Source organism: Eptatretus burgeri, chromosome 12, assembly GCF_056783735.1.
Source record: "Eptatretus burgeri isolate ZD-2024b chromosome 12, Ebu_testis_v1, whole genome shotgun sequence".
Lineage (NCBI taxonomy): Eukaryota > Metazoa > Chordata > Myxini > Myxiniformes > Myxinidae > Eptatretus > Eptatretus burgeri.
Genome location: NC_140972.1, coordinates 48,405,015 through 48,433,003, shown reverse-complemented (window position 1 = coordinate 48,433,003; position 27,989 = coordinate 48,405,015). Strand labels below are relative to the sequence as shown.

The 27,989-nt window shown below is 42.3% G+C and overlaps 1 protein-coding gene across 5 annotated transcripts in view; it reads left to right on the top strand.

The window, feature by feature from the left end:
* The window catches only part of CFAP206 (cilia and flagella associated protein 206), a 63,292-nt gene that overhangs the window by 10,420 nt on the left and 24,883 nt on the right, over positions 1-27,989 (top strand). For 4 of the 5 annotated variants that reach the window (XM_085850444.1, XM_085850442.1, XM_085850440.1 and 1 more), the window contains 5 exons: positions 5,659-5,749; positions 5,887-6,075; positions 6,350-6,508; positions 14,237-14,448; positions 15,038-15,157. In XM_085850444.1, the coding sequence (XP_085706570.1) occupies positions 5,659-5,749; positions 5,887-6,075; positions 6,350-6,508; positions 14,237-14,448; positions 15,038-15,157 (771 nt within the window). The remainder of the gene's footprint in view (positions 1-5,658; positions 5,750-5,886; positions 6,076-6,349; positions 6,509-14,236; positions 14,449-15,037; positions 15,158-27,989) is intronic. The other variant, XM_085850445.1, reaches the window with a different exon arrangement.

Genomic DNA, 27,989 nt, shown 5'->3' with positions numbered 1-27,989 from the left:
TCTATATATATATATATATATATATATGTATATATATAGAGTATATGTATATATATAGAGTATATATATATTTATATATATATATATATATATATATATATATATATATATATATATATATATATATATATACTCTACCAGTCAAAAGTTTTAGAACACCCCCATTTTTCAGTTTTTACTGAAATTTAAACAGTTCAAGTCAAGTGAATAACCTGAAATGGTACAAAGCAAAGCGGTAAACTGCCAGAGGTTAAAAAAAAAGTTTAGGTTCCCAAAAACTGAAAAATAATGCAAATTTCAGAGTTGTTAAAAAAGGCCCTTTTCAAGGAACAAGTAATGGGTTAGCAACTGCAGCTGTTCTGCAGCAATGGAAGTAAATTAAGCCTTGAAAGTTGATGCAAACAATTCCTACAGCTGTCCCAACTTTTGTTGATGAGTTACAAACCCCCTGTCTGTATAAAAGCAGTGTTGGAACAGATTATGTTGCTGCACCCTCTGAAACATTATTTGGACAATATTGCACTGCAGGAAGTAGTATATTGCTATCAAAATGGTGAGAAAAAGAATTAACAAAGGAAGACAGACAGACCATTTTAACCCTTAAAATTGTAGGTCTTTCCTTTCAAGAAATTGCAAAGGAAACCAAGGTGTCAGTGAGTCAAGTTTCCTCCACCATCAAAAGGCACTTGGAAACTGGAGGAAACTCTGTCAGGAAGAGGTCTGGCAGACCCAAAGCCACAACACAATCAGAAGACAAGTTTCTGAGAGTCAACAGCTTGCGTCATAGGTGGCTCACAGAACAGCAGCTTCAAGCACAGCTTAACACTGGTCGAAGTAAAGCAGTCTCAGTTTCAACTGTGAAGAGAAGACTTCGAGCTGCAGGTTTGACAGGTCGAGTGGCAGCAAGAAAGCCATATCTAAGATGGCAAAATAAGAAAAAGAGGCTTTCCTGGGCCATGAAGCACCACCAGTGGACCACTGACAACTGGAAGGTCTTCTGGACCGATGAATCAAAATTTGAAATCTTCGGTTCATCATGCAGGGTTTTTGTACGCCATCGAGTAGGCGAAAAGATGGTTCCTCAGTGTGACACCAACTGTCAAACATGGAGGAGGAAGCGTGACGATCTGGGGCTCTCTTGCTGGATCCAGAGTCAGCGACTTTCACAGAGTGACTGGCACCCTGAACCAAAAGGGCTACCCTCTGGTCATGCAATACCCTCTGGTCTAGGCCTCTTTGGTCAGGGGTTCATCCTCCAGCAAGATAACGACCCAAAACATACTTCCAGGCTATGTCAGAACTACCTTTGAAGAAAAGAACAAGATGGTAGGCTTCAAATCATGGAATGGCCAGCACAGTCTCCAGACTTTAACCCCATCGAGCTGTTTTGGGATGAACTGGACAGAAGGGTGAAAGCAAAGCAACCTACAAGTGCAACATATGTGTGGGAACTTCTGCAACCGTGTTGGGAAGAAATTTCCAAACAATATTTGATTTCCATTGTGGAAAGAATGCCACGAGTATGTTCGGCTGTTATATCTGCAAAAGGTGGCCACTTTGACGAGTCAAAAATTTAGATTAAATTTTGTTTCACAAAATGATTCCATGATTTCTTTTTTATTTGCAATTGCTTATTTGAGGCCCCGCGAGGAGGAGTGATGAAAGCGACATTTTTTAATGATATGATGATGATAGGCTCGGATGATAGGGTAAGGGTTAAAATAGTGCCATATGGCATTAACTCCAAAATGGCCGATGTGTCCCTCACATCACTCCTTCCCGTGGTGCCTCATTTGTTCTATGCTTTAATTTCAGAGAACATTGAAACATTGTAACATTAAACTGCTAAATTTCAGTAAAAACTGGAAAAATGAGGGTGTTCTAAAACTCTTGACCGGTGGATTATATGTATACATATATGTATATGTATATATGTATATATATATATATATATACATATATATATAAATATATATCTTCTTCTTCTTCTTTCGGCTACTTCCATTCGGGGTCGCCACAGTGGATCATCCGTATGATCCGCATAGTGATTTGGCACATGTTTTACGCTGGATGCCCTTCCTCACGCAACCCTGGTCGCCTCTTACGACACAGGGATATGGTACACCTATTTTAACCGGGGTATACACCGGCCCAGTGCACTGGTACTCATTTCGCCGACCTCGGAAGGATGATAGGCTGAGTCAACCCCCTGGTGTATTAATTCAGTGGCCCAACAGGACTTGAACTCGGGACCTTTTGGATCCCAAGCAGCTGCCCTAACCACTGCGCCAACACCAGGCTATATATATATATATATATATATATATATATATATATATATATATATATATATATATATATATATATATATATATATATATATATATATATATATATATGTATATATGTATATATATATATATATATGTATATATGTATATATGTATATATATAGATATATAAATAATGACCGTTTTACAGCCATTTTTCCCTGCTGTGCAGGGGTTTGGCTTTTTCTTGAGGCAATGTTTTATGGCCGGATGCCCTTCCTGACGCCAACCCTGGTCGCCTCTTACAACACACAGGGATGTGGTACACCTATTCTAACCGGGGCATACACCGGGACCAGTACACTGGCACTCATTTCGCCGACCTCGGAAGGATAACAGGCTGAGTCAACCCCCTGGTGTTAATTCAGCTGCCAACGGGGCTTGAACTCAGGACCCTTGGATCCCAAGCCACCACCCTAACCACTAAGCCAACACCAGGCTATATATATATATATATATATATATATATATATATATATATATATATATATATATATATATATATATATATATATATATATATATATATATATATATATATATATATATATATTTATACATATATATGTATACATATATATATATATATATATATATATATATGTAGAAATATATATATATATATATATATATATATATATATATATATATATATATGTATACATATATATATATATATATATATATATATATGTATATGTATATGTATATATATATATATATATATATATATATATATATATATATATATATATATATATATATATATATATGCAGTGAGGAGAATGAGTATTTGATACACTGCCGATTTTGCAGGTTTTCCCACTTCCAAAGCACGAAGAGGTCTGTAATTTTTATCATAGGTACACTTCAACCGTGAAAGACGGAATCTAAAAGAAAAATCCTGAAAATCACATTGTATGATTTTTAAATAATTCATTTGCATTTTATTGCATGAAATAAGTATTTGATCACCGACCAACCAGAAAGAATTCCGGCTCTCACAGACCTGTTAGTTTTGTCTTTAAGAAGCCCTCCCATTCTCCACTCATTACCTGTATTAACTGCACCTGTTTGAACTCATTATCTGCATAAAAGACAGCAGTCCACACTCAATCAATCAGACTCCAACCTCTCCATAATGGGCAAGACCAGAGAGCTGTCTAAGGACATCAGGGACAAAATTGTAGACTTGCACAAGGCTGGGATGGGCTACAGGACAATAGGCAAGCAGCTTGGTGAGAAGGCAACAACTGTTGGCACAATTATTAGAAAATGGAAGAAGTTCAAGATAACAGTCAATCTCCCTCGGTCTGGTGCTCCATGCAAGATCTCACCTCGTGAAGCCTCAATGATCATGAGAAAGGTGAGGAATTAGCCCAGAACTACACGGCAGGACCTGGTCAATGACCTGAAGAGAGCTGGGACCACAGTATCAAAGAAAACCATAAGTAACACACTACGCCGTCATGAATTAAAATCCTGCAGCGCACGCAAGGTCCCTCTGCTCAAGCCAGCGCATGTCCAGGCCTGTCTGAAGTTTGCCAATGACCATCTGGATGATCCAGAGGAGGAATGGGAGAAGGTCATGTGGTCTGATGAGACCAAAATAGAGCTTTTTGGTTTAAACTCCACTCGCCGTGTTTGGAGGAAGAAGAAGGATGAGTACAACCCCAAGAACACCATTCCAACCATGAAGCATGGAGGTGGAAATATCATTCTTTGGGGATGCTTTTCTGCAAAGGGGACAGGACGACTGCACCGTATTGAGGGGAGGATGGATGGGGCCATGTATCACGAGATCTTGGCCAACAACCTCCTTCCCTCAACAAGAGCATTGAAGATGGGGCGTGGCTGGGTCTTCCAGCATGACAACGACCTGAAACACACAGCCAGGGCAACTAAGGAGTGGCTCCGTCAGAAGCATCTCAAGGTCCTGGAGTGGCATAGCCAGTCTCCAGACCTGAACCCAATAGAAAATCTTTGGAAGGAGCTGAAAGTCTGTTTTTCCCAGCGACAGCCCCGAAACCTGAATGATCTGGAGAAGATCTATATGGAGGAGTGGGCCAAAATCCCTGCTGCAGTCTGTGCAAACCTGGTTAAGAACTACAGGAAACGTCTGATCTCTGTAATTGCAAACAAAGGTTTCTGTACCAAATATTAAGTTCTGTTTTTCTGATGTATCAAATACTTATTTCATGCAATAAAATGCAAATTAATTATTTAAAAATCATACAATGTGATTTTCATGATTTTTGTTTTAGATTCCATCTTTCACAGTTGAAGTGTACCTATGATAAAAATTACGGACCTCTACGTGCTTTGTAAGTGGGAAAACCTGCAAAATCAGCAGTGTATCAAATACTTGTTCTCCCCACTGTATATATAGTTATGGATTTCATAATCCAATCCGACTAATGCATCCAAACATTCAGGACCTCAGAGAGTTATTTCCCAAAATGCATGTCCAGGATAGACCTATCCCCATCTCTGGTGGGATTCTAACTTTGATGCGTTGGAGAATGGTACAAAACAGATTCCCTTTCTAATGGGATGGCCTTTTTCTCTTTACGACAGACACATTCATGTACACGAGATAGCCGTTAGCCCAACGGAGGCTCGTCTACCCCATTTTCATCAGGACACAAGTCTGGTTTTTATGATTCCTTGCTAAATGCGTTCACAGAAGCGAAGCGATTTATACATGGTCCATGCCTTGATGGTTGTAAAAATCAAATTGGTTTTTGAAACTAATTAATCTGATAAACCGAGCTTTCAAGGACAATAAAAACCTCAATGCTCCCCCCCCCTCCCTCTTCTCCCCAACAGTTCGAATTCAAATCTTTAATTTTGTTCGACTTGTGTACCAAACGGGTTTTGGACGTCAGTATTGCTCAATATAATTCGTTATATATCATCACCGTTACGTTATATACAAGGAACCTTGATGCATGAGGCCATTGGGCCCATTATTCCCGCACTACACCAGATACCATCACGTATCCACACACAAACTACCTTCAAGTCCTGCCAATATCCCTGTTATCGGGATATTGAGGTTATCGATATATATGAAAGGTGAGAGAATATGAGAGGTTACCGATCCATGGTGAGAGAAACAAATGATCTGCAGGTTTGGCAGTGCCAGTACCTTGGAGCACACAGTTTAATATAAGGACAAGTTGGAAAGGTCTCCAAATTCCGTTCATACTATTACTCGGGCTTCAGTACAAAGTCGATGTGGTGTTTGGTGATGTACCTGTTTGTAACGTGAACCGAGAAGTATAATGTCCTTAATGGATATGCTTTGTCTGCTCTTGGTCCGCAGTTCTGTGTCGAGAGACTTATGTGCATCGACAAGCCCTCGCTTGAGACGATCAAAATGCAGGTGCACTTTGACACAAACTACACAACACACGGTGAGTATGGTATTCCAACTATTACCATATTCTGCAGCACCGTGTTAATCAGAATGTACCGAGCAGGTCACGTCCTTCTTTATGGTTTGCATTTTTCCTCTTCACACCTTTATCTGAACCTCAATTCTGTCTGACAGTCGATTTCCTCAAGGGACGCAAGTGGGAGGTGGATGCTCGTCTTGCCCAGGTGAGTCGAGGAATAATGGAGAGCCAGGCACAAACAAAGGAAGAGCTGCAGGGCCTGTATCGAAACATCATCACTTACGCTCTACTCCGGTCGGGGCTGGGCTCTACCACCGACGTCACGGTCGTACGTGAAGCTACAGGTATGCAATTCCTGGCTCTCCCTGTGACGTCATTCCTGACTCGGACACTGCCGGCTCAGGGGTTTATGCTGATAGAGACAGCGAATCGACCTCACCTGCAATATGCCGTGTGAAGTAAGGTGATTTCAGGGTTTAGGGATGAAATAGTATTTTTAATATGACATTGTGAGTGAATTATTGAAAGAGACCTCTGCACATCCACTGCACTGCCTCTTACATTAAATTTCTATAAATGATGCACAAGACGAAAAGTTTGTGATTATTCCCCCTCCAGTTGCAATGCAGAGCATATTTCCCCCACTGGAGCTGGGTGCGTTTCTCACCTTGAAAAATCAGGAGAAGGAGCGACACTTGTCTGAACTCACCTCGATCACCACGGGAATCCGCCTTTTCAACAAGGAATCTGGAAAAGGTGGAGAGGGCATCGAGAATCGTAAGCTTTGCTTGGACTGCACCTTCAAAGTCCCACTTTTCACTTGAGTACTTGGCCCATATTTGTTGCTTAATCTCATCATTTGCTTGCAGTTATATAACACTTTATCATGCTTGGTTTATCAAAGGCACGGGTGAAACAAGTATTTTAGGGGAGTCCGAAATGCCTGACACCATATTACCAAAAGAGTGAGGACAAGAAGCAAATGTGTAGGATGATTACACTTATAACTGTTTATTTCATTTTCGATGAGGTGTCACTGTCATTACCTCCGCCACTGAAGGTGAAGGTTATGTTTTCACCCTTTTCTGTTTCTTTGTTTGTTTGTCTGTTTGCTTGTCTGTTTGTGTGCAGGATATCTCAAAAAGTTGTGGACTGATCCGGAAGCCGTAGCCAGAGATATTCCTGGGGGTGTGGGGAGAGAGGGCAGTGCATGGTGAGTGAGGAATAGAGTCTTTGATGAAGAGAGCAACTCCGACACCAGGATGAGGTTCATGTCTGTTATACCGAAGAAGGGAGTAACCAGGAAGAGATACAAGGGAGTCAGAGATATCTTGAAGGAGGAGAGTTTCTGTAAGCAGAGTTTGTCTGGTTTGTCAGTGGCAATCCGTCTTGAAAGATCTGTCAGGTTTGAGTGTAGGCCCCAGATGTTTGAGGTCCACACTGTTTAGGAAGAGGGAGGGGAGGAGGTTTTGGGTGCAGGGGAGTGGGAGGGTAGAATGAGGGAGGAGGAGGGGGAGGTAAGGAGAGTTATTGAAAGAGTGTGGGGGATTGCAGAAGAGCTTGGGGAGAGGGCTGGATGAGGAGGAGAAAAGGCTCGGCAGTGATGGGTTGAGGTACAGTGGGGAGTAATAAGAGAGGGGACAGAGTGCATTTGAAGATTGGAGGAGGTGGAGTGATGAGATGGAAGAGAGAAGGTGGGGGAAGGAGGCACCGTTGTGGATGTGAGGGTGAGTAATTTTGGGAAGGGAGAGTGAGGGGGAAGATTGGAGGGAGAAGGGTGAGAGGGGAGCTTCGAGGGAGAAGGGTGAGGGGGGAGTTTTTGAGAAAGGTGAGAGGGAAGCTTAGAGGTGGAAGAGTGTGAAGGTTCGTTTGAGAGGGAGGGTTGAGAGGGAAGTTTGAGAGGGAGGGGAGACGATGAGAGCAAGCATGACCAAGGTGCAGGAGGGCGAAGGGAGAGGTAGGGGAGAGGGGAAGGATTAGACTTGGTAGAAGTATGGTGAAGAAGGAAGCAGGCATGGAGATGTACAAGATTTGAGGGGTTGGGAAGAGGGGAGGTGTGCTGAGAGGAAGGAAGGAGCATGCTTGTGGTGATGAGTGTACTGATCGAGAGTGTGAGATATCTGTTCGGTTAGAATGGAGTCCACAGATGTTAGAACACCACACACTTTGGGACAACAGAGGAGGAGCCGATACTAAAGCAGAAGACATTGAAGAGGTGCCAAGAGCAAAGCTAGGACGAGGGGCAATATGGGAGGGGTAAGGAAAGGGGATAACAGGTGAGGGATTAGGAGGAGGTAGATGTAAGGAGGTAGGGTGAATTGGCACTGAAGTTGGAAAAAAAGGGACAATTGATGGAACATGAACATGCATTATGCCTGGTGTTGGCTTAATGGTTAAGGTGGTGGGCTTTGGATCCTAGGGTCCTGAGTTTAAATCCCGCTCAGCTGTTGAATTAATACTAGGTGGGGTTAACTCGGCCTGTCATGCCTGTCATCCTTCCAAGGTCAGCAAAATGAGTGCCAGCTTGCTGGTATATTGTGTCGGAGTGGCAACCCGTCCAGGATTGTGCACCAGAGCCAAGGAGACTGATTAAGCAGCACCAATGCTCTACACAGAGTATGGTCCCAATCTCCACTAACATACACTGCAAACTGGGATTTAAATTTTTTTTAAGTCAGCGATACGATTATAGACATTATGTGAGGGATGCAATAAAGGAGAATTAAGAGAATGGAGAAAAGAAACGTAACAGTTGGACTTTTTAAGAACATTGATGACCCTTAAGACCCCCATGAACCTTTTACTTTTAAGACTTTCAACATTTTAGACACATTTCGACCCCTTCACCTTTTATACCCTTTAGATCCCTATAACCTTCAAACCCCACAGACCCCTTAGCTTAGACCTTAACACCATTTGACCCCATATTTCCTTAGGACAGATGAGACAGCTTGGACCCTTGACCATTTCGAGCTTTAGACCACTTAGACCTTTTTAGACCTATTTTACATTACATGTTTGAGAGATTAGATCCTTTCAACCCCTTCGACACTAACTACTATTGGAACGTACCCTTTGGATATGTGGACCATCTCGAACCTTTTAAGCGCACACCACGCAAGCATCTATAGTCTTGTTGCGAAACAAACTATTCTTTTTGCAGCATGTAATGCGCAAACTCGACAGACCCAGGGCGTGGGTACTCTGCTGGTTTATTAAAATCGCCAAAATATTTTTGACAAATGGGCCACTTGCAGGTGTGTGTTTGTGTGTGTGTGTGTGTGTGTGTGTGTGTGTGTGTCTGTGTGTGTGTCTGTCTGCCTGTATGTCTGTCTGTCTGTGTGTGTGTGTCCGTCTGTCTCTGAGCGTGTATCTGTACTCATAAATTTTATGGACATATAAGCCAGGAAGTTATCAACCCTTTCCTCACCCCAAGCCATGCAATTTGTTCTAATAGGACTCTTCACTCTTTCTAAAGACACAATCTTTCAGTCTTGCTGCCATTTACACAGTTACACAACACACATTTAAGAAAAGGACAGGAAAAGGCCATTCGGTGTTTCCTCATATGTTAAGGTTTTTGGTCGACACTTAACACAGGTGTTGACCAACAACTGTGCTATGTCCCTTCCGAAAAATGTTGATACAAGGCTGTGCTCTTTAACTTGTACTCTGACAAGGCTTGTGTTGGAGGTGGTTTGGGGCATGGGGAATGTGGAGAGAAAGGGAGAAGGAAGTAGTATATATGGATAGAGTGGGGATGGAAACGGGGAATGCTGATATGTGGGGGGCGAGGGGGAGGGGGTACCGACAGATTACTCCCATCCGCTGCCTGCATCCCTATACACCCTGATCCCCATTGCTTCTTGGTACCTATAAAACAAGAAAAAGAGCAACCAGAGATTGCAGACCCTCGGCAGGACTTATTTTGTGTGGCGTTTGTGTACTGGTGTGTTACGTAATTAATAAGAGACATCATTAGAACTGCCAATTTATAACTGCTGGCAGAGATGGCCGGGTACCAAGACGTCTCGCTTTGATGCAACTGCACTTTGATCGGATACCTGACCCTGACCCATGATTTTTTCGATTTTTTTTTTTCAATTGAATTTAGAATGGGATTAAAATAAATTCAATTCAGATCAAATGGAAGACCAAATAGGTGAATCGAAGGCACCCAAACAAGCAAAAAGCAAAGATGAAATCATTAGGAGGAATCTGGATAGGATTCGGGTTTCAGCTGCTATTCCTCTACCCTCAAACCCATACAGGCACAGCCAAGTGAGCATTATTCAAAAAAAAAACCCACATCGAAAAATTCGAAAATTCTGGCTGCCAGACCATGTGTTCAATCAAGTTGAAATTTAAATTATGTATTACAGGATCAGATATTACTACAGAATCACTACAGGATCAGAATTATGAAGTTTCACGTCGATTCATGAAGCAGTTCCAGAGAAAACATTACTTATTATTTTTCTTAATTCCAATATGGCTGCCAAACCATGTGGCATCAATTATTCCTTAACAAACTTGTACACACATGCATTGGGGAACATTTATATAAAGTTTCCCCTTGATCTGTCCAGCTGTTCTGGAGAATATTTTTATATGTTTTACTGTAAATGCAATATGGCTGCCAAACCATGTGACCGATGACATCATATGAGTGAGCATTTTGTTCCTCATGGATAGGCAGTCATATGTGTAAAGTTTTGCCTCAATCTGTTCAGCCATTTCAGAGTAGAAGATTTTTGAAGGTTTAAAAAAAAAGCAATATAGCTGCCAAATCACGTGACCGACAATGTCATCAAAAAAATTTGTGGACCATTTTATCCCTAGATGGCCCTCAAAAATTTTCAAACTGATCGGGTGTAGCGTTTGTCATATGCAATTTTGACATCATAATGAAGGCACCTAATGACATCATTAAAAAAAATCACACTCATTCCCCATGAGGAGTATTTGCCATGTGCCAAGTTTCAATTTTTTCCTGGTGTGGTTTCAGAGATAGAGATCCAAAGTCTTCCCATTTTTCCAACATGGCTACCACACCACATGACCTATAACGTCATAATTATCATTAAAACATTCTACATTAGTCGTCGCACCTATGGTGAAAATGTCGTCTGAATCCGACAAGTGGTTGTGGAGAAAAACACAAAAGTTCTGTGTGGACAAACACAGACAAACAGACAAACAAACAAACGGACCCAAATGCAATACCCTCTCCTTCGGTGAGGGTAATTATCCCTGCAACGACCACTGTATCACAAGGTTGATTCCATACATTAACAACTCTGTATGGGCGAAGATTCAGCATTTGAACTGCGAGCTCGCAGTCAGGGTGAAATACGTTGTTTGCTTACAATGAGAGAAAGACGCCACAGCGTTGAAGTCATGACATGCCTTTAAATTGCCTTAACATCACATACAACTGACTCCAACACTTCCTAATAGGGTCTGAAAAGGAAAAATAACGTGCTTGAGCGGCAGATAGTTCATTCTGCCCCAGGTGCATTTTGGACCTCACCACTCACCATCAGTGGAGTGCTGATGTAAAAGGCCTGGTATCCCTCCTGAGTTTATTGAACCTTGGAACTAAGTGACTGAGGTTGAACATTTAAACCTTAAAAATTTAAACCTTAAACATTTAAGTTTAAGGTGAACATTACCTTAAACATTTAAGGTAATGTTGAATGAATAATGTTTATAAGGCAGTGGTGTCCTTCCTCCAGTATGGCAACCAAAACTGTGCACGATAATCAGGATGAGGCTTTAGAAAATACCTGCGAAATGTTAATACCACCTCCTTCAATCCTTAAACAACGACTGTGAACGCATCCTAAAATCCAATTGCTGCTTGGCACTGTGCCAACTGTTTAAACCCCATACCTCCCAACAACCGCTTGGAGCTAGATTCTTTTGCTTCAGTACACACTCTAAAATACCCTTTGCATGAGGTAGTCCCAATTTTATTTACTCCTTCCCACATTCAATACCTTACATTTCCCAGTATTGAACTCCATCTGCCACTTTTGAGCCCCACCATGCTATGAGGGCACACCGGCTTTCCGCATTGGAAAGATGAGCCGAGCTTGCACATTTTTTCCATGAAATTTTGCTTCTTGTCTCAGACGTTCTTGACCATCCCCATCTAACCCCTCCCAACTCTTCCCATTCCACTGAGATTTTTTTTTTAATAAGGGTCTAATTGTTACAGTCCCAACAACTATTTAATGCAGATACATGTGCATTATATGAATCTGATCTGATCTCGAGTTAATAGTCTCGCCACTCATGGATGTCTTGGAACAACTTAAATTATTGTCGAATAAATTATTGTGCGTAATCTTCTAAACACAATTTTATTTATTAACGAACACTGATGTATTAGATTAAAATGGCGATGTTTATTTAATGCTTAAAATAAATTGTTATTTGTGTGTCCTCAATGTTTGAGATTTTTAAATAAATCATTTCAAGGAAAACTAGAACGGGCACTCATAGAGCGCATACCTTCGCCGCCACTACTTTTTTTGTTCTTGGTATGAGTGTGGGGAACTGGTTTCATATGAATGGTCTTATGACACAAACCACATATCTATAATGTCATGACCCCCCTCCCCGACTTTCGGGGGCTACGGACTAAACAACAATCAACTCACGTCGTTTTGGCGAGTCTTCACTCGCAAGCTCGGTGAATACAACGTTTCAACAAGAGAAGGTAATCTCGTTTGATGCTGGTTTCATGCAAATCGAATAAGAATTGACTGAGTTATGCCGAAAACCACATATTTTTCAAGGGCGTGACCCCCCCCGACATTTTACCCCAACCGGTGACGTGTTATGACGTCATTGTGTCACAAGATTGGGCATTAAATTCTGAACATTTTGGTGCTGGGTTCATGTAAAGAGGACAAGAATTGACCGCGTTATGACAAAAAACGCATATTTTTCAAGGTCGTGACCCCCCTGACCTTTGACCCCTAACCAGTAACAAGAGTATGGGCGACATTGTGTCATATTGCATATCACAAGATGAGGCGTTGAATTCTGAACATTTTGGCATTAGTTGCATGCAAATTGAATAAAAATTGACCGTGTTATCGTAAAAAGACGATTTTGACCTTTTCGTGACCTTGACCTTGACCTTTGACCCGAACGATCCCAAAATCTAAGCGAATGCTTCCTGGCTAATAACGAATCATCCCACCCAATTTCATGCAATTCGGTTTAATACTTTTTGAGTTATACGAATCACAAGATTACAAATAAATAAATAAATAAATAAATACACGCCGACCAAAACATAACCTTTCGCAGAATGCGAAGGTAAAAAGAAGATAGCTCCAGCGAACTTTCCACTGAGGTTGTTTGCATTGATCAAATTCTCCCAAAGAGTACTTGACAGAATCGGGAATTGGTTTTTTAATAATTTTTTCGTTGCCTGATTTCAATGAAACTTGATACTGCACACTGCAGGCAAATGGTGAGTAAGGTGGGCCAAAATTTTTGTGCTATCGTGTACCGTTTTGGCTGTATTTCGGGAACATACATACATACATACATACATACATACATACATATAATATATATATATATATATATATATACATACATACATACAGACATACATATATACATATATATATATATATATATATATATATATATATATATATATATATATATATATATATATATATATATATATATATATATATACACAAGATGAGAATTTTAGTAAAATATAGATTACATCACAAGATGTGGCCAAAACCCGCATTTTTAGTTTTTGTCTTGGACTTGTTGGGAAATACATTTTAGACAAAAAGCAAAACAATGTGACTGAACTAAACACACATACTTTACCTAAAGACTATGGTCATGCAAAGAGCCATATCAGTACCTATCAAAGGAATACTTATGCACCTTGGTGGTAAAGCTGATGTGGATGGTCAACCACTCAGGAGAAAAGCGGCTTAAAATGCTGAGCTTACTCAGACTACCTGGATATTATGTGATGTTCACTTAATACAAGGGGTACTTCGAATAATGGCCTAACTTGCATAACCCAAATCGTCATTATTGATATGGAGTTAGATTGAGAGAGGAGGGAGTCAGAGGAGATGAGGAGTAGGATAACAGGAGTAGAGGATGTGAAGAAGTGGAGATAGACAGAGAGAGAGAGACAGACAGACAGACAGACGGAGAGAGAGAGAGAGACAGACAGACAGACAGAGACAGAGAGAGAGAGAGAGAGAGAGAGAGAGAGAGAGAGAGAGAGAGAGAGAGAGAGAGAGAGAGAGAGAGAGAGAGAGAGAGAGAGAGAGAGAGACAGAGAGAGACATAACACCCTTAAAATGAGTAAAGCTATGTGGCAGCTCTTACTTGGCTCGTATAACATAGTATGTCGCTGAGGTCACTTGAAATATTTAAGCAATGTGAAGTGCCCTTTGGGTTTCCCATCCATCTGAGAAACAGTTGGAACATTGTTTCCAGTGCATGCCATCCTTAGCGAAACCATCCAAGCGGTCAGAAATCAACTGGACTTGGAGATGCAGCTTTCCCTCCAGCTATCCTTCAAGTACACTGCCCTGCTGGAGAGAACAGAACAGGACGAGCAGCTGTTCAAGATTGGCCTCACTACAGATCTCATCAAGGAGCTGCTTTTTAACAGCCGGCAGCATGAGTGCTTCCTCAAGACCCTGGTGGTGATGATTTCCCATTCATGCTCACATTGTTTCTATGTTCCTCCTCACCTCTTACACACTCCCATCCCTCAGCATTGCCCCCATGCAACCTCTGCCTCTAGCACATTTCCGGCACGGCCAATTGCTTGTCCGTGGATTTAATCACCTCCACATGCTCACTGCCAACATCTTAAAACAATTCCTGACCACTCAGTCTTTTTATTTTTTTATTTTTTGCTTTCCACGGTCGGTATCCCTATTTACTGAGGGGATTTCCCCAGCATTAATTCTCTGTTGACTCCCACTGGCCAGTTGGTTTCATACAAGTTTCCAGGCTGGGGTTTTGTGGGTTTCTGGTTTCACTTTCTTCCATCTACCACCACCATAGAAACAGCTTTGTAAAACATGTGACATTGTCAATGCAAACTGCAAACTGCTGCATTAAAATTTTATGATGCACATGTGTTGCAATAAAATACTTCTCTGCCAAAGTGTTCTTGATTCAGGTATTCGAATCTAAAGTGTGTTGATGGGATTTTCAAGATGAAACCTCGATCGGTTATTGCTTTGAAGTGCCAGCCTTGCATTAACTCACGTGTGTGTGGGCAAGGATGACCTCGTCGACTCAGCCCAGCGAGTGAAAAAGGTGCGAGAACTGTTTAGCAAGCTCATGGAACAGGTCAAGGACGCCATCGGTTCCAAATCAGCAGTGCTGACCTCGCAGGTCTACGTAAGTCAAGGGACCACCGACGCATCCTTAAGCAGACAAACACATTCACAGTCTTCAATTTTGCAACACAATTATCATTTGTTCACAGAAAAATACATTTCAAACAATATTAAATATCTGTGTTGTGCTGCGAAGTTATACTCAGGACTCATTTGGTGGAATTCCAAATGATATTGGGTTGTCCATTGTCAGGATCTTTCACTGATTAAGGAAAGTCCTAGGTGGAGGTGCTTTGGAGATCTGACCTTTAGGTTCAAGTGCTGTTGCATTAAGACTTATATTTAGGATTTTTTTTGCAACTACAACTATCGTCATTAGTATTCAGTTCCTTGTGACCTTTTGCGTCTATCTTGATATCTTTTTTTCTCAACTTACTTACCGCCGCTGACCATGCAGATATTGACCGTACATTGATTATTCAACTCATTCAGCAGCATTGGACTATTTTGCAAAGATTGAGATCAAAAGCACATTCGTTCTTCATCTTTCAGTTCATCCTTTTTTTGGAGTTTTTGAGCCGATTGAAGGTTTTATTTGTTTCTGGTATTGGGAATGTACTATTGTTCCCATTCGTGGCATGGCTTGATATTGATTTCACAAGTAGCTTACACAAATTTCCCAGGATCCCCACCATCTGGGAGCAGAACCCTTTTACCTTAAGTCTCAATAATGATGTGTAAGGTGTAGGGAGATCGGATTGACAAACGAGGTCCTCCTGGCACGGCCTGTGGTTAAGTGAGAGAAAATGGCCAAGGGCTCATAGGTTGTGCCTCATTTCCAGGGATTTATCTGCTTGCAAGCTGAATGTAGCTCTTCCCTATCAGTTACTTTTCTTACGATCATTGGACTTGTATACACACCTGGCTGTAGCTTGTTTGATGTTTCTCCTGGAAGTAGACTCAAAACTGAAATTTTGATTGGATTAGGACATTCTGATGTTGAGCAAGGTTGCCTTTATTTCAGGTTTATCACTGCTTGTTGATTCAATCAAATACTGTTTCAAATGAGCATGTGGTTAGAAAGCAGTTATTTTCATAACCACGTTTATTAATATACTGAACACGTGTTTAGTTTCAATAATCAGCAGTTTGGTATAAAGTGGTCTCATTTCCTGTTTCCACTGGACTGTAACCAAAAGTGTATTCAAGTTCAAAGGCTCTGTACTCATAATGGCTTTATGCTTCATGGTATCGTGTTGAGCATTGCTTTTCATTCTCAATCCAAGAAACACCTTCAACAAACTCTCGACCTGCATGGAGACCAGGTGTTGGGGGGTTCATACTTAGATTTGACATGTTTTCTGAATTTTCTGCAGGTTTAAATCAATCTTGTATCTTCACGAGTTATCGGTGTTTCTTGGATTGAGACTCTCTGTGAGGATATGATTTTGTCATAAGTTATAAATCATGAGCAGTAAGGATATAGTGCAGGCTGTCACGTCATAAAAATAACTTTTGCGTCAAATATTTGTTGAAAGCAAATTATCACTTGATTCTGTATTAGGGTATTAGAAAGATATAAAGATATAGAAAAATAATTTTTTTCCAAACTTGTAAAAGGGACCAAATTTAAGATGGCCACCACCACAAAAAGTGGCACAATTGTGTAATTATTTTCCATAAAAATGTTATTATTTTTCTGTTATTGTTGTTATTATTGTTATTGTTAATGTTAAAAAATGTTATTGTTATTACACACACACATATATACATATATTGCGACAGTTTTGGAAATTCATCCCGAGGTAGAGCAGACATCTACATGCCAGAGACTCGAGGATGAGTTGTTTCATTAGTTTATGTGTAGGTAGACCTTTTCCCCTTGTCTCAGGGTTTCATGGGGAGGGGTGAGGGGCATGCATTGAGATTTGTGTATCCCCTGTGTGATGTCTTCCCCCCTCCTGCTACTTTTGATCCTTCTTTCATTACTCCATCAGTCTGTTCAAAAACCTCTGCTACTTTCAATCTTTCTTTCAATCCACCATTGCTCAATTCAACAACCCCTCTTTCATACCGTTGGTCTTTCTTTCAACCCCGTAGGTTTATTCTCATCCTTCATTGTGTCTGTCTTCCAAACCACTCAAATCAACTCATTCTGTTATTATTTACCACCAACCACCCATCGCTCACTGTAAACACTTGATCCTCCAGACCGGCACTGAATTGCTTTCCCACATTCTTCCTTCCCTGCACTTCCACCTTTGTCTGCAGAACGACGCTTCTTGCATGCGAACAGTACATACAGTCCGAGACGTTTTGCGCATGCAGGGAGGGCCTGAGGCGCTTTCTGCAGCTTTCGCTCATGAGGGGTGGGGTGAGGGCTACATTAAAGGCTCCCTCAGGGGCAATGGGATTTTCCATAAGCTGTATCGTCGACCTCAGGTCAGGTATGGGAGCATGTGCCAGAACAGTGCATCGCTGCGTCCACTTTCCACCGGTGTTTCAGGGGCCTCCGTCTGGCCATCCCCCAGGCAGATGCCTGGCCCATCCGCATCTCCTTGATATGCCGATCAACCTGCTGCAACCACGAGGCACGTGGTCGGCCCATTGACCTCTTCTACTCACGAGACTCCCTCGCTGAGAGAATCTTGTGAGCAGGATCAGTGTCAGGAAAACGAGCCACATGTCCATACAGCTGCAGCTGACGCTCACGGACTATGCAGGTAACAAATCTCATTTGAGTCTCTCTCAGCAACCGCTCGTTGGATAGAAAGTCCGACCAGCGATAGCCAAGGATTTTCCGAAGAGACCCGGTACCAAAGGAATTAAGTCTCCATCTCAGATCCTTGGTCAGAGTCTAAGTCTCGCATCCATAGAGCAAGACTGGAAGTACCAAGGACCTGAAGACTCGGACTTTCGTCTTCCCGCACAGGTACCGGCAGCGCCACACCCCATTATCCAGTGAATCCATGACTCCCCAGGCCCGACCCAGACGTCTATTGACCTCTGACTCACAGCCAGCAGAGACATGAATATCACTGCCAAGGTAAGTGGACACTTAGGAAAAGCACGTGGCACAGTCAAGACAGGTTTTTTTTACAGGGGCATCTGTACAACAGGGACATACAGTATTCGTGTGGTGTGGCAAAAGACATACATGCAATAACAAAGGGACAAAGAGCAGAGTTACCCCATCTATTTTGCTCATACAATCTTACTTATATCAACACTACAGGCACCAAGGGTTCATTCCACGGAAGGGTAGATCAGGAAGAGAGATAAGTGAAGCTGAGACATTGGTGACCTCCTTGCTTATTCGGCATGAACACATGGGCAGGTGCTGGTCCAAAGGGCAGGGAAGATGAGGGTGGGGGAAAACGAGGAGTAAAGGGGTGTCCAGGTGCATGTTGAAGAGGTGCGAGTGGGGTATGGTGTTGGTTCTTCGAATAAGAATGGACAGAGTGCAAATCAGGAGTCGCTCTCAAAAGAATGGTTGGTCGGACATTGCCCTCACTGATTATTCTTTGTGCATCCACAGTTGCCGAGTCGGAAGAGAGAAAGAACTTGTGAGAAATAGCATTATCTAATGGGTGGCGTTGCTGGTCTGGTCTCTTGCACCACACTGCACCCAGACTGGATGGTGTTCAGACCGCTCGTTCCTCCAGCATTCCTCTCCAGTCCTCTCACCAGTGATCCAGTATCCAGCGGCAAACTCACAGACCAGCGAATACACAGCTAACCACCTGGAACCAGCTTTTAGACCAGCCAACAGCATGTGGAGCGCTCTGCTATTTAAGCAGCTCGGGAGGGTGGAGTTTGGCGGGGGGCCAAAGTTGATTCCCTGCCTCTTGTAGGTGTGGCTGCTCTCTTCGCAAGCTTGCTGGTTTGAAATCATCCTCAATACCTCTCGGATGTGCCACAAGCACGAGCTCCCAAATCAAGATGGGGCCGACTTGCAGCGGTCCCCACCTGCCGTCCAAACGTCTGGGAAGGTTTGTCTTTGCTGCAAGAGGAATGTAATGGAACAGTGAGTGCACATTTGCGCCCATGTGTAACAGGTTCCGTTCATGGCGGCGCTGGGCTTAGGTGCGAGTGTGATCCAAAAGCATCCTTTGGCAAGGCGAGATGATGATCTGGAGGTGCAGGAAGGCGGTTGCAGTGGCGAGGCGTGTGAAGGTTTGTGTAGTTGTTATGGGGTTGAAGTGGTGCTGTCGGGCAATTTGTGCTGTGGAAGAAAGCTGGAAAGGCGAGCCTGAATGGTGGGTTTTGAGTGAGATGAAAATAAAGTTTGATGTATGTTTGAAGCAAGCAGGATGGTTATGCGTTAACCTCAGCATTTATAAAGTCACAAACTCCAAACTCAGGGTACAAATACAGCTTTGTGCGTGTGTGTGTGTGTGTGTGTGTGTGTGTGTGTGTGTGTGTGTGTGTGTGTGTGTGTGTGTGTGTGTGTGTGTGTGTGTGTGTGTGTGTGTGTGTGTGTGTGTGTGTGTGTGTGTGTGTGTGTGTGTGTGTGTGTGTGTGTGTGTGTGTGTGTGTGTGTGTGTGTGTGTGTGTGTGTGTGTGGGGAGATAACATAAAGTTAAAGCACTCTTTGCACAGGTGAATTTGTCTTCCTTTCCTTCTCCTTCTTGCTGAATTTTTTTGGAAAACGAACAGGACGACTAAATGGTCCATCAGCGAAGTGACGGGTAGGCTCTGCGAGTCTGTAGCTATCAGAGATATGTTTGTTGGTCTGTCTGTGTGTGTCGCCATTTTTCTCAGAGATGGCAGAGCAGGTCTTTGTCAAACTTTCAGAGGTTCATCAGTGTGTGCCAGGGAGTGTTTTACGGGGGGAAAAAACGTGAAAATTTTGACAAAAATGAAGTTGGATTGTTTTTTTAATCGCACTGTAGTGCCCTTTGTAGGTGGCTTTGTGAAAGGTAATATTAAATAATTACTGACCCCATTCCTTAGTGGGTGCAGGGAAGTGTTGTAGGCCCCCCCAAATAAAAATAAGCAAAATTTGATTTCTTTTAAATGCCAACGAGACAATTCTATATAAGATTGAGGTCCATGTAAGAACGAGGTGACAGAGGATAAAAAGGCAACAAATTAATAACGGGGCAGTGGGGCGACAGTTGGACACGATAAGGAAGGGAAAGAATGAACAGGAAAAGAGGAAAGAGAGGAGGGGAGGAAACATTGCAACCTGCCAGCTCAATTATATGAGCAGAATCTATGGTGTGAGTTGGAAGAACCACAGTAAGCTGGAAGTAAGAGGTTTGCGTAAGGTTAGGTTAGGTAAGGTTAATGGGGATCAAAATTATTGTGGGTAGGTAGGGATGGGAGATGACAAGAGATGTTGCTGCGCCACCTGCTTGAAGCCCTGGAAGTGATGGGGGATTTAACAGCCTCTGTCTTTGTTAAGATTGAGGATGACAAAGCTCTGAAACCCTGTTTCTCACTTGATTCCGAATCTCAAGTCTATTTCGACGTGTCTTCTGAGGCCAAGATTCGAACCTGTTTGTTGCCTTACTTTGGAAGTGTAGACTTAAAACCGATTTTTGCCAACTGATACTTTGGCGGAAAGCTTTCTGAACCAACTGAGGCCTTGGCTAAATCCAAATAAAATGCAATGATTTCTGATGAAATCCGAGAGAAATCTCATTAGACTTTAATCGAATATTATGAAAGATTTTTTGGGGAAGAGGAATCTTGTTTCTTGCCTTGATATAGTCTTGTAAATTCGTTTCTTGCCTTCACAGAGTCTTGTAAAGTGGAACAAGTTTTTTGCTATATTACATCCTATGAAGCGTAAGTCACAAAGCCTAGGCTTGTTTTTTGCCGACTCAAATCTAAACTCAAAGCTAGTCCTTTTTGTTGTTGCTGTTTATTTTTTTTAAACCGGTATTTGTGTAAGGTGTATTTCGATCCTGTGCCTTCCTCCTCCAATATTCTGAAGACACCACACAGGCATCCATACATTATCTCACAATTACATTCACATCTCTAAATTATTCACTCTTTGAAACACTGATCACCCTTTATTTTATTTTGTTACATTCTTACCTAATATACTTAATAACCCTTTCTCGACCTTTGCAGTGACCGGACATATTGTTTGAGTTTTTGGAATATTTGACGCCTCGGCTTTGGGATTGCTTTGGAAGAAGAACAACAACAACAACAACAATAACAACAACCATTCCTTCCACGTCTTCAAATGCATTGAGCTGCCGAGGCAGTTTTCCATCGGCTCGGAGCACAGTCCTGGATGGGTAGCTACTTCGATGCAGGATACTCAAATGGGCCATTCTTCCTCATAAGCTGGTCCTCATTTTGTTGACCTCAGAAGGATGGATGACAGGCTGAGTCAACCCACCTGGTGTTATTCAACGGGTGGGAAAGGGGCTCGACCTCAGGACCCTCAGATCTTAAACCAGCCATCTTAAGCGTTAAGCCAACACCAGGTTTGATTGCTTTCGGAAAGACCGTATATCATTCGCATCATGTCATGGGTTCAACTTTTGGTACCATGGGACGACTGCCTCTGAGAATCACATTGAAGCCCAGTGGATGTAAGACATTATGGGAGCTATATTTACTTGCTTTGTACTGACAATTATCCTTCAGGGTCATTACACTGTTCAGAAATGAGCTTAGACTTTGCGTACATACCAGCAGGTTCGAGCAGGAATTTGTAGTTTGTTCAGGTTTCTGTAGATAGTTCGCCTCCTCTTCATGAGACACTGAGCTCTTCAATGTCCATCAACTCATACTGGCAGACAGAACGCCCGGTTTAACGTCCATCTAATGGACAGCACATACATTCATGCCTCGGTCTCTTTGCCCTGCCTATGAAACACCAGGGTGACCGCTTATAGCTGGCTAAGCAACTCACAGGTGAGGAAACACCACAGCGAATTCATGGAAGCATATTCCACATATGTCAAACAACAACAATGGATGATTCCACAAATCGAGATGATTCCCTTGGTGAATCATCCAGTGTTCTTTGAAAAATGTGGAATACATAATTGCTTGCTGAGTCTTACGTCATTTTAGCTTTCCCCTCTGGCCTGCATGACACTCTGCCAATGAACCCTTCCTTCCACTGCCTCGATCAACCCTCCATCGCAGCATTGATTAACTCTTCTACTGTGTCGTTTCTGTGAAAAGATAGCGTGCCGGCCATTGTAGGCCTGCACCCTGGCCATTTCTGAGTTCTGCTCTAATCGAGGAGGAAACTGTATCAGGCCATTGTGTGCCGGTTCCCACGTCAACATTATAAATTCGAACCATGTCTGAAGGCTGATTCAGCCACACCCTGTGTTGAAGTTGGCGAGTTGTTCAGAGTAAAAGTCTCAGCAATGGAAAACGTTATTGAACGGTTGTGGACAGCCTGATGCTGCCTCCAGCCCCTCACCAAACCCCCAAAAACCACGGAGGGGAATGGGAACGATGATTATTATTATTCTCAAGTGGGAGTGAAACCAAGCAAGTTCAAAATGTTGAAGGATAATTAATAACAGCAATCTTTTTAAAATTTGCTTTCGGATTAATCGAAATCGAGATTTACCTGATCCCTGGGGACAACTTTGTGCTTGTTGAAGACTCATCAAAATGATAAGGTTCCACTGAGATTTGAACTCAGATCACCAGTTTTAGAATCAGAGTGCTAATCATTACAACATGGAACCAACACATAGACTCCACTCCCTATAATTATTATTTTCATCGGAAAGCAATGCTTTAGTTATTTATGTTTGTTTTTTTGTCTTTTCCCAAACAAGACATTTTTGTATGGTGATAAAACAATCCTTCCATGCTTGACATTTCTCTTCCTTACTCATGATTAAGAATAGTCTCAAAGACTATTCTGTTTGGCTCCGAAGATTAGTAGCATTTATGGGTTTGCAAGTCATTTTACTCCTTTCATGTGTGGTATCCCTGGTTATCAATGAGGACCAATTTAATTTACCATGAGATTTTTTTTTGGTTTAAAACCAGCTGAATATCTGAAGGTTAATCTGTTTGGTGTTTCCATCAAAGCAATAGGTTCATGATTTTGAGACATGTACCTCGTATATTGTCACGGTATCGGCAGGCCCCGGGGCTCATGAGGTGCGTACTCGCACCCGCCGCCACAACTGACCCCGAGGCCGCTGGCCACGGATAACTCTGCGGCCCGACGGGTTGTTGATCAACCACCGATGCTGATAAAAGCAATTACACCGAGAAGGGTCCTCACGTCCACAGCCATGTGATCTACTCGTTGATACAACTACCTGAGCTAGGGTCCATGCCTTCAGCGCACACTCATATCACGGCTGAGCAAACAGAGTGCAGTGCTGGCTCACCCGCAGAGCCAATTAGTGGGACAAAACTTCCCGTCTATCTATTACGTACACGTTTTGGCAGATCAATGGAAGAAAGGACAATCGAGCAGATTGGAAAGATGTTTTTTTTATTTACACATACAAGCAGACAATCACGAAAGTGAGTATTTACAAGCAGGAAAAGGCAAAAGGCACATAAGAGCAGACTTATCCATAGTATAAATTCCCCTTAAACAGACTTACTTAGACAAGATATATAGCCATCATTAAGGAGAAGGAGACTAGAAGAATTGAGAAGAAAGAAGCAGAATGGAGTGTGGGGGTGACTCCTCTCTTCCCTCACGCAACCATGTGGGGCTACATAAGGCCAAATACTGTGAGAGGATTGGAGTTAGGATGGGAAAGATAGGTGGTGGAGTGTCAGAAGCCTGTGGTGCGAGTAAGATATGTCTATATGGAGCTGTGTGACACCGCAGGGACTGCACTGTGCAGTCTGCAATACAAATGTACTGAAGGACGAGAATAAACCTGTGGGGAGAAAGAAAGACCAAAATTGGTGAAAGAGGGGGTTATTGAATTGAGGTTTGGTGAAGCGGATTGTTGGTGGATTGAGAAAGGCAGAGGTGGGATTGTTGGAACAGACCGATGGTGGATTGAGAGAAATACTGAAAGTAGCAGAGGAGAGAAGACCACACCGGGAACACACAGACCAACTTCAATGCATCCCCCCAAACCACTGAACAAAGGGCAGAGGTCGACCTACCACATAAACAAATGAAATACCTCATTCTTGGGAATTCTTCATGTACATGAATGCTCTCCCTCAGGGTATGACATTTCCAAAAGCAGATTATATATATATATATATATATATATATATATATATATATATATATATATGTATGTAGATGTATATGGAGATGTATATATATATATATATATATATATATATATATATATATATATATATATATATATATATATATATATATATATTCTTTCGGCTGCTCTCGTTGGGGGTCGCCACAGCGGATCATCCGTATGATCCGCATAGTAATTTGACACATGTTTTACGCCGCATGCCCTTCCTGACGCAACCCTGGTCGCCTCTTACGACACAGGGATATGGTACACCTATTTTAGCCAGGGTATACACCGGCCCAGTATACTAGTACTCATTTCACCGACCTCGGAAGGATGACAGGCTGAGTCAACCCCCTGGTGTATTAATTCAGTGGCTCAATGGGGCTTGAACTCAGGACATTTTGAATCCCAAGCCGCTGCCCCAACCACTACGCCAACACCAGGCTCATATATATATATATATATATATATATATATATATATATATATATATATATATATATATATATATATATATATATATTTGTAGATTTCCGCCACTCCGGCGTGTGGATGACCGCCTTCAGCCCGATTGTGGCCGCACGCACCCACCAAATGTGGCAATCTAGTCGTAGCTTCGGGATCAATGCCGAAACCCAATTTCGGGTGTTTTTAACACACCATAAACCAGCCAACTCTTCTGTCCACGCTACAGCGTCAATCGCCAAATTGTTGATGTACCTAATTATTCGCGCGGACAGAAATGCCGGGAGTTTATACCTCAACGGGACCTGCACGAAAACGAGCCGCTTAAGCAGCTCGTTCCATTTGCGATTGCCGAGCGGTTTTTATATCGCCAAGTCCCGTCGGAACAGATGTACGTTTTATCGGCTTATAATCAGCCAGATAATATCCCGAACGCTTAATGGCAGTCAATGGAGGAAGTGACGCAATGGGCAGGTGACATTCAACAATAGGGAACATTTATTTGAACACAGGCATGCAAGCAATGAATGAATGGGGATAGGGGACAGGACACGAGCAAAAACATACAGCCGAGTTCTATTATGAAATGTAAAGCAAATACAACACAGGCACTTAACACTTTCCTATTCATTAGATGGGCCCACTGACACTCGTACGCACACACACCCAAGAAATGGTGGCTGATGCCTTTAATACGGACTTCAGCTTGGAGGGACAGATGAGCTGAAACCCAGAACCTATCTCGAACCTCTCCACCTCGTGTGGTCTCCAAGCTGCTCGGACCCGGGCTCCATCGAGAGCGAGCTGGATCCAATCGCCGTGAGCCACGATCCTTCCCGAGCTCCAGCGAATCCTCTCGCGCTTCTGAACACATACTGGTCAGACGAGGTGCCGATCCTTCCCGTCGATGCATCGCTTCCCGAAGAACCACCTCCAAGATGAGGCCAAGGAGTTGCACCAAGCCGGGAACCAAGCGGAGAACAAAGACTAAAGAGCTCCACGAACTAAGAAGAGCCGGCCAAACCGGACGACGAAGTAGAGAGCAAAACACGCGCGACTCTCACAACTGGCGCTCCTCTCTCGATGAACAACAACCAACAAGCTCGAGCCGAGTAACCAGCTCAAGTCTCTTTCGATGAACCAAGCACAAAAAGCGAACCACCTCTCTTCCGAACAAAGCCAGAGCCCAAAAAGCGAACCGAGTCAAGCAGAACCCGAAGGGCTGCTGAAAAAGCCCCCTCACAAGCAGAGGATCTCTTACTTATCCCTCTCTGCCCCTCCCCCGCTCTCGGCGTGACTCATCCCCTCGTGCCCACACAACCGTGGGTGGGAGGGAGTTGTTTACGTCATGAATCACGGGATGGGCGGGCTCTTCGTCCTCTTCTCAGAAGAGGGGGGAGGGTCGTTTCCATTGTGTTGTAATCGCTCCCCAACTATTAAATTAAATCACAGCGCATTTAATCGATTTCTGCCCATTAAACAATGGAAGGTGAGCTATCTATGGAACATGCACTTATCGACATAACTGAGCTAAAGGAGCCTGTATGTTGAGTGCGATCGATTTCCAAATTCGTAACAATATATATATATATATATATATATATATATATATATATATATATATATATATATATATATATATATATATATATATATATATATATATATATATATATATATATATATATATATATATATATATATATATATATATATATATATCCTGGTGTTGGCGCAGTGGTTAGGGCAGCGGCTTGGGATCCAAAAGGTCCTGAGTTCAAGCCCCGTTGGGCCACTGAATTAATACACCAGGGGGTTGACTCAGCCTGTCATCCTTCCGAGGTCGACGAAATGAGTACCAGTATACTGGGCCGGTGTATACCCTGGTTAAAATAGGTGTACCATATCCCTGTGTCGTAAGAGGCGACCAGGGTTGCGTCAGGAAGGGCATCCGGCGTAAAACATGTGCCAAATCACGATGCGGATCATACGGATTATCCGCTATGGCGACCCCTAACGGGAGCAGCCCAAAGAGGAAGAAGAAGATATATATATATATATATATATATATATATATATATATATATATATATATATATATATATATATATATATATATATATATATATATATATATATATATATATATATATATATATACACACACTATGCGCCCAAGCCAAGAATCAAACCCAAGTCCTCTGGCGAACTGTACCAGTGCTCTATCATCTGAACTGAACTATCTGGGCGACACACCAGCAAAGTACACAATTCTCTCACATATAGAAATGTCACTCTTTCTGCCACTGCTTCTGGGGCACTCACTGTCAACTATAGGAGCAGTGACGGCCTATCCACAATAGGGTCTTCCCCCCCCCCTCCCATGGGGGAACAAATCCATGTTCACTATTATTACACCACAGGGGGTGAAGTAATGCAATTGTATTACAGCAACACTCAACATTGTATTACAACACTCGTTTGGGTTCCCCTTTAACGATCAAATACTGTATATAGTATATATACATATATATATATATATATATATATATATATATATATATATATGTACATATATGCATATTACATATGCCATTCCAAAGATTCCATGGAATTCATCACGAAGAGTCGGTGAGTTATCGGGATGCTGCACAAATTACAAATTGCCACCTGTACTGTGGGTCGCAGGTGGTCTGTCCCTCTTGGAGGTTCCTTGAGAACAGGTTACACCGCTTGCTATTTCAAAGTGTGGTTGTTGGCTGGGCCACAACTTCTGCACTGTAAACATATTGAACAAGTAGTTGGCATGTTTCATGTGAGTGACCTTTGGATTTGAATGGCAAGTAACAGATACCAACTCAACTGTCTGTATCCCACAATCTCATCCATGCTTGTGAAAAGGTTTAAAAGGTTTTCTTGTAAAAAGGCCTTTAACTGTTGCATATTTTAAAATTGTGCTTTATATTACACGATCAATCAATCAAATTTACCCAATGCATTACAGAGCAGCAATGCTACCAAAGCATTTCCTGCAGGGCAAGGGGTCTGCAGGGTGTTTTACTATTGCCTTCCCTGCAGTCAGTTAGAGCAGGAGTTTGTAATTTTTTAAGGTGCTGGCAATCATTTGCCTCTTCTTTGTAAAAGACACCTATGGGATCTTTAACGTTCACTACCTAATGTTAGCAGACAGATCCTCTGGCTTAAAATCCATCCAACTGGTTAACACATTGATTATTTGCCCTG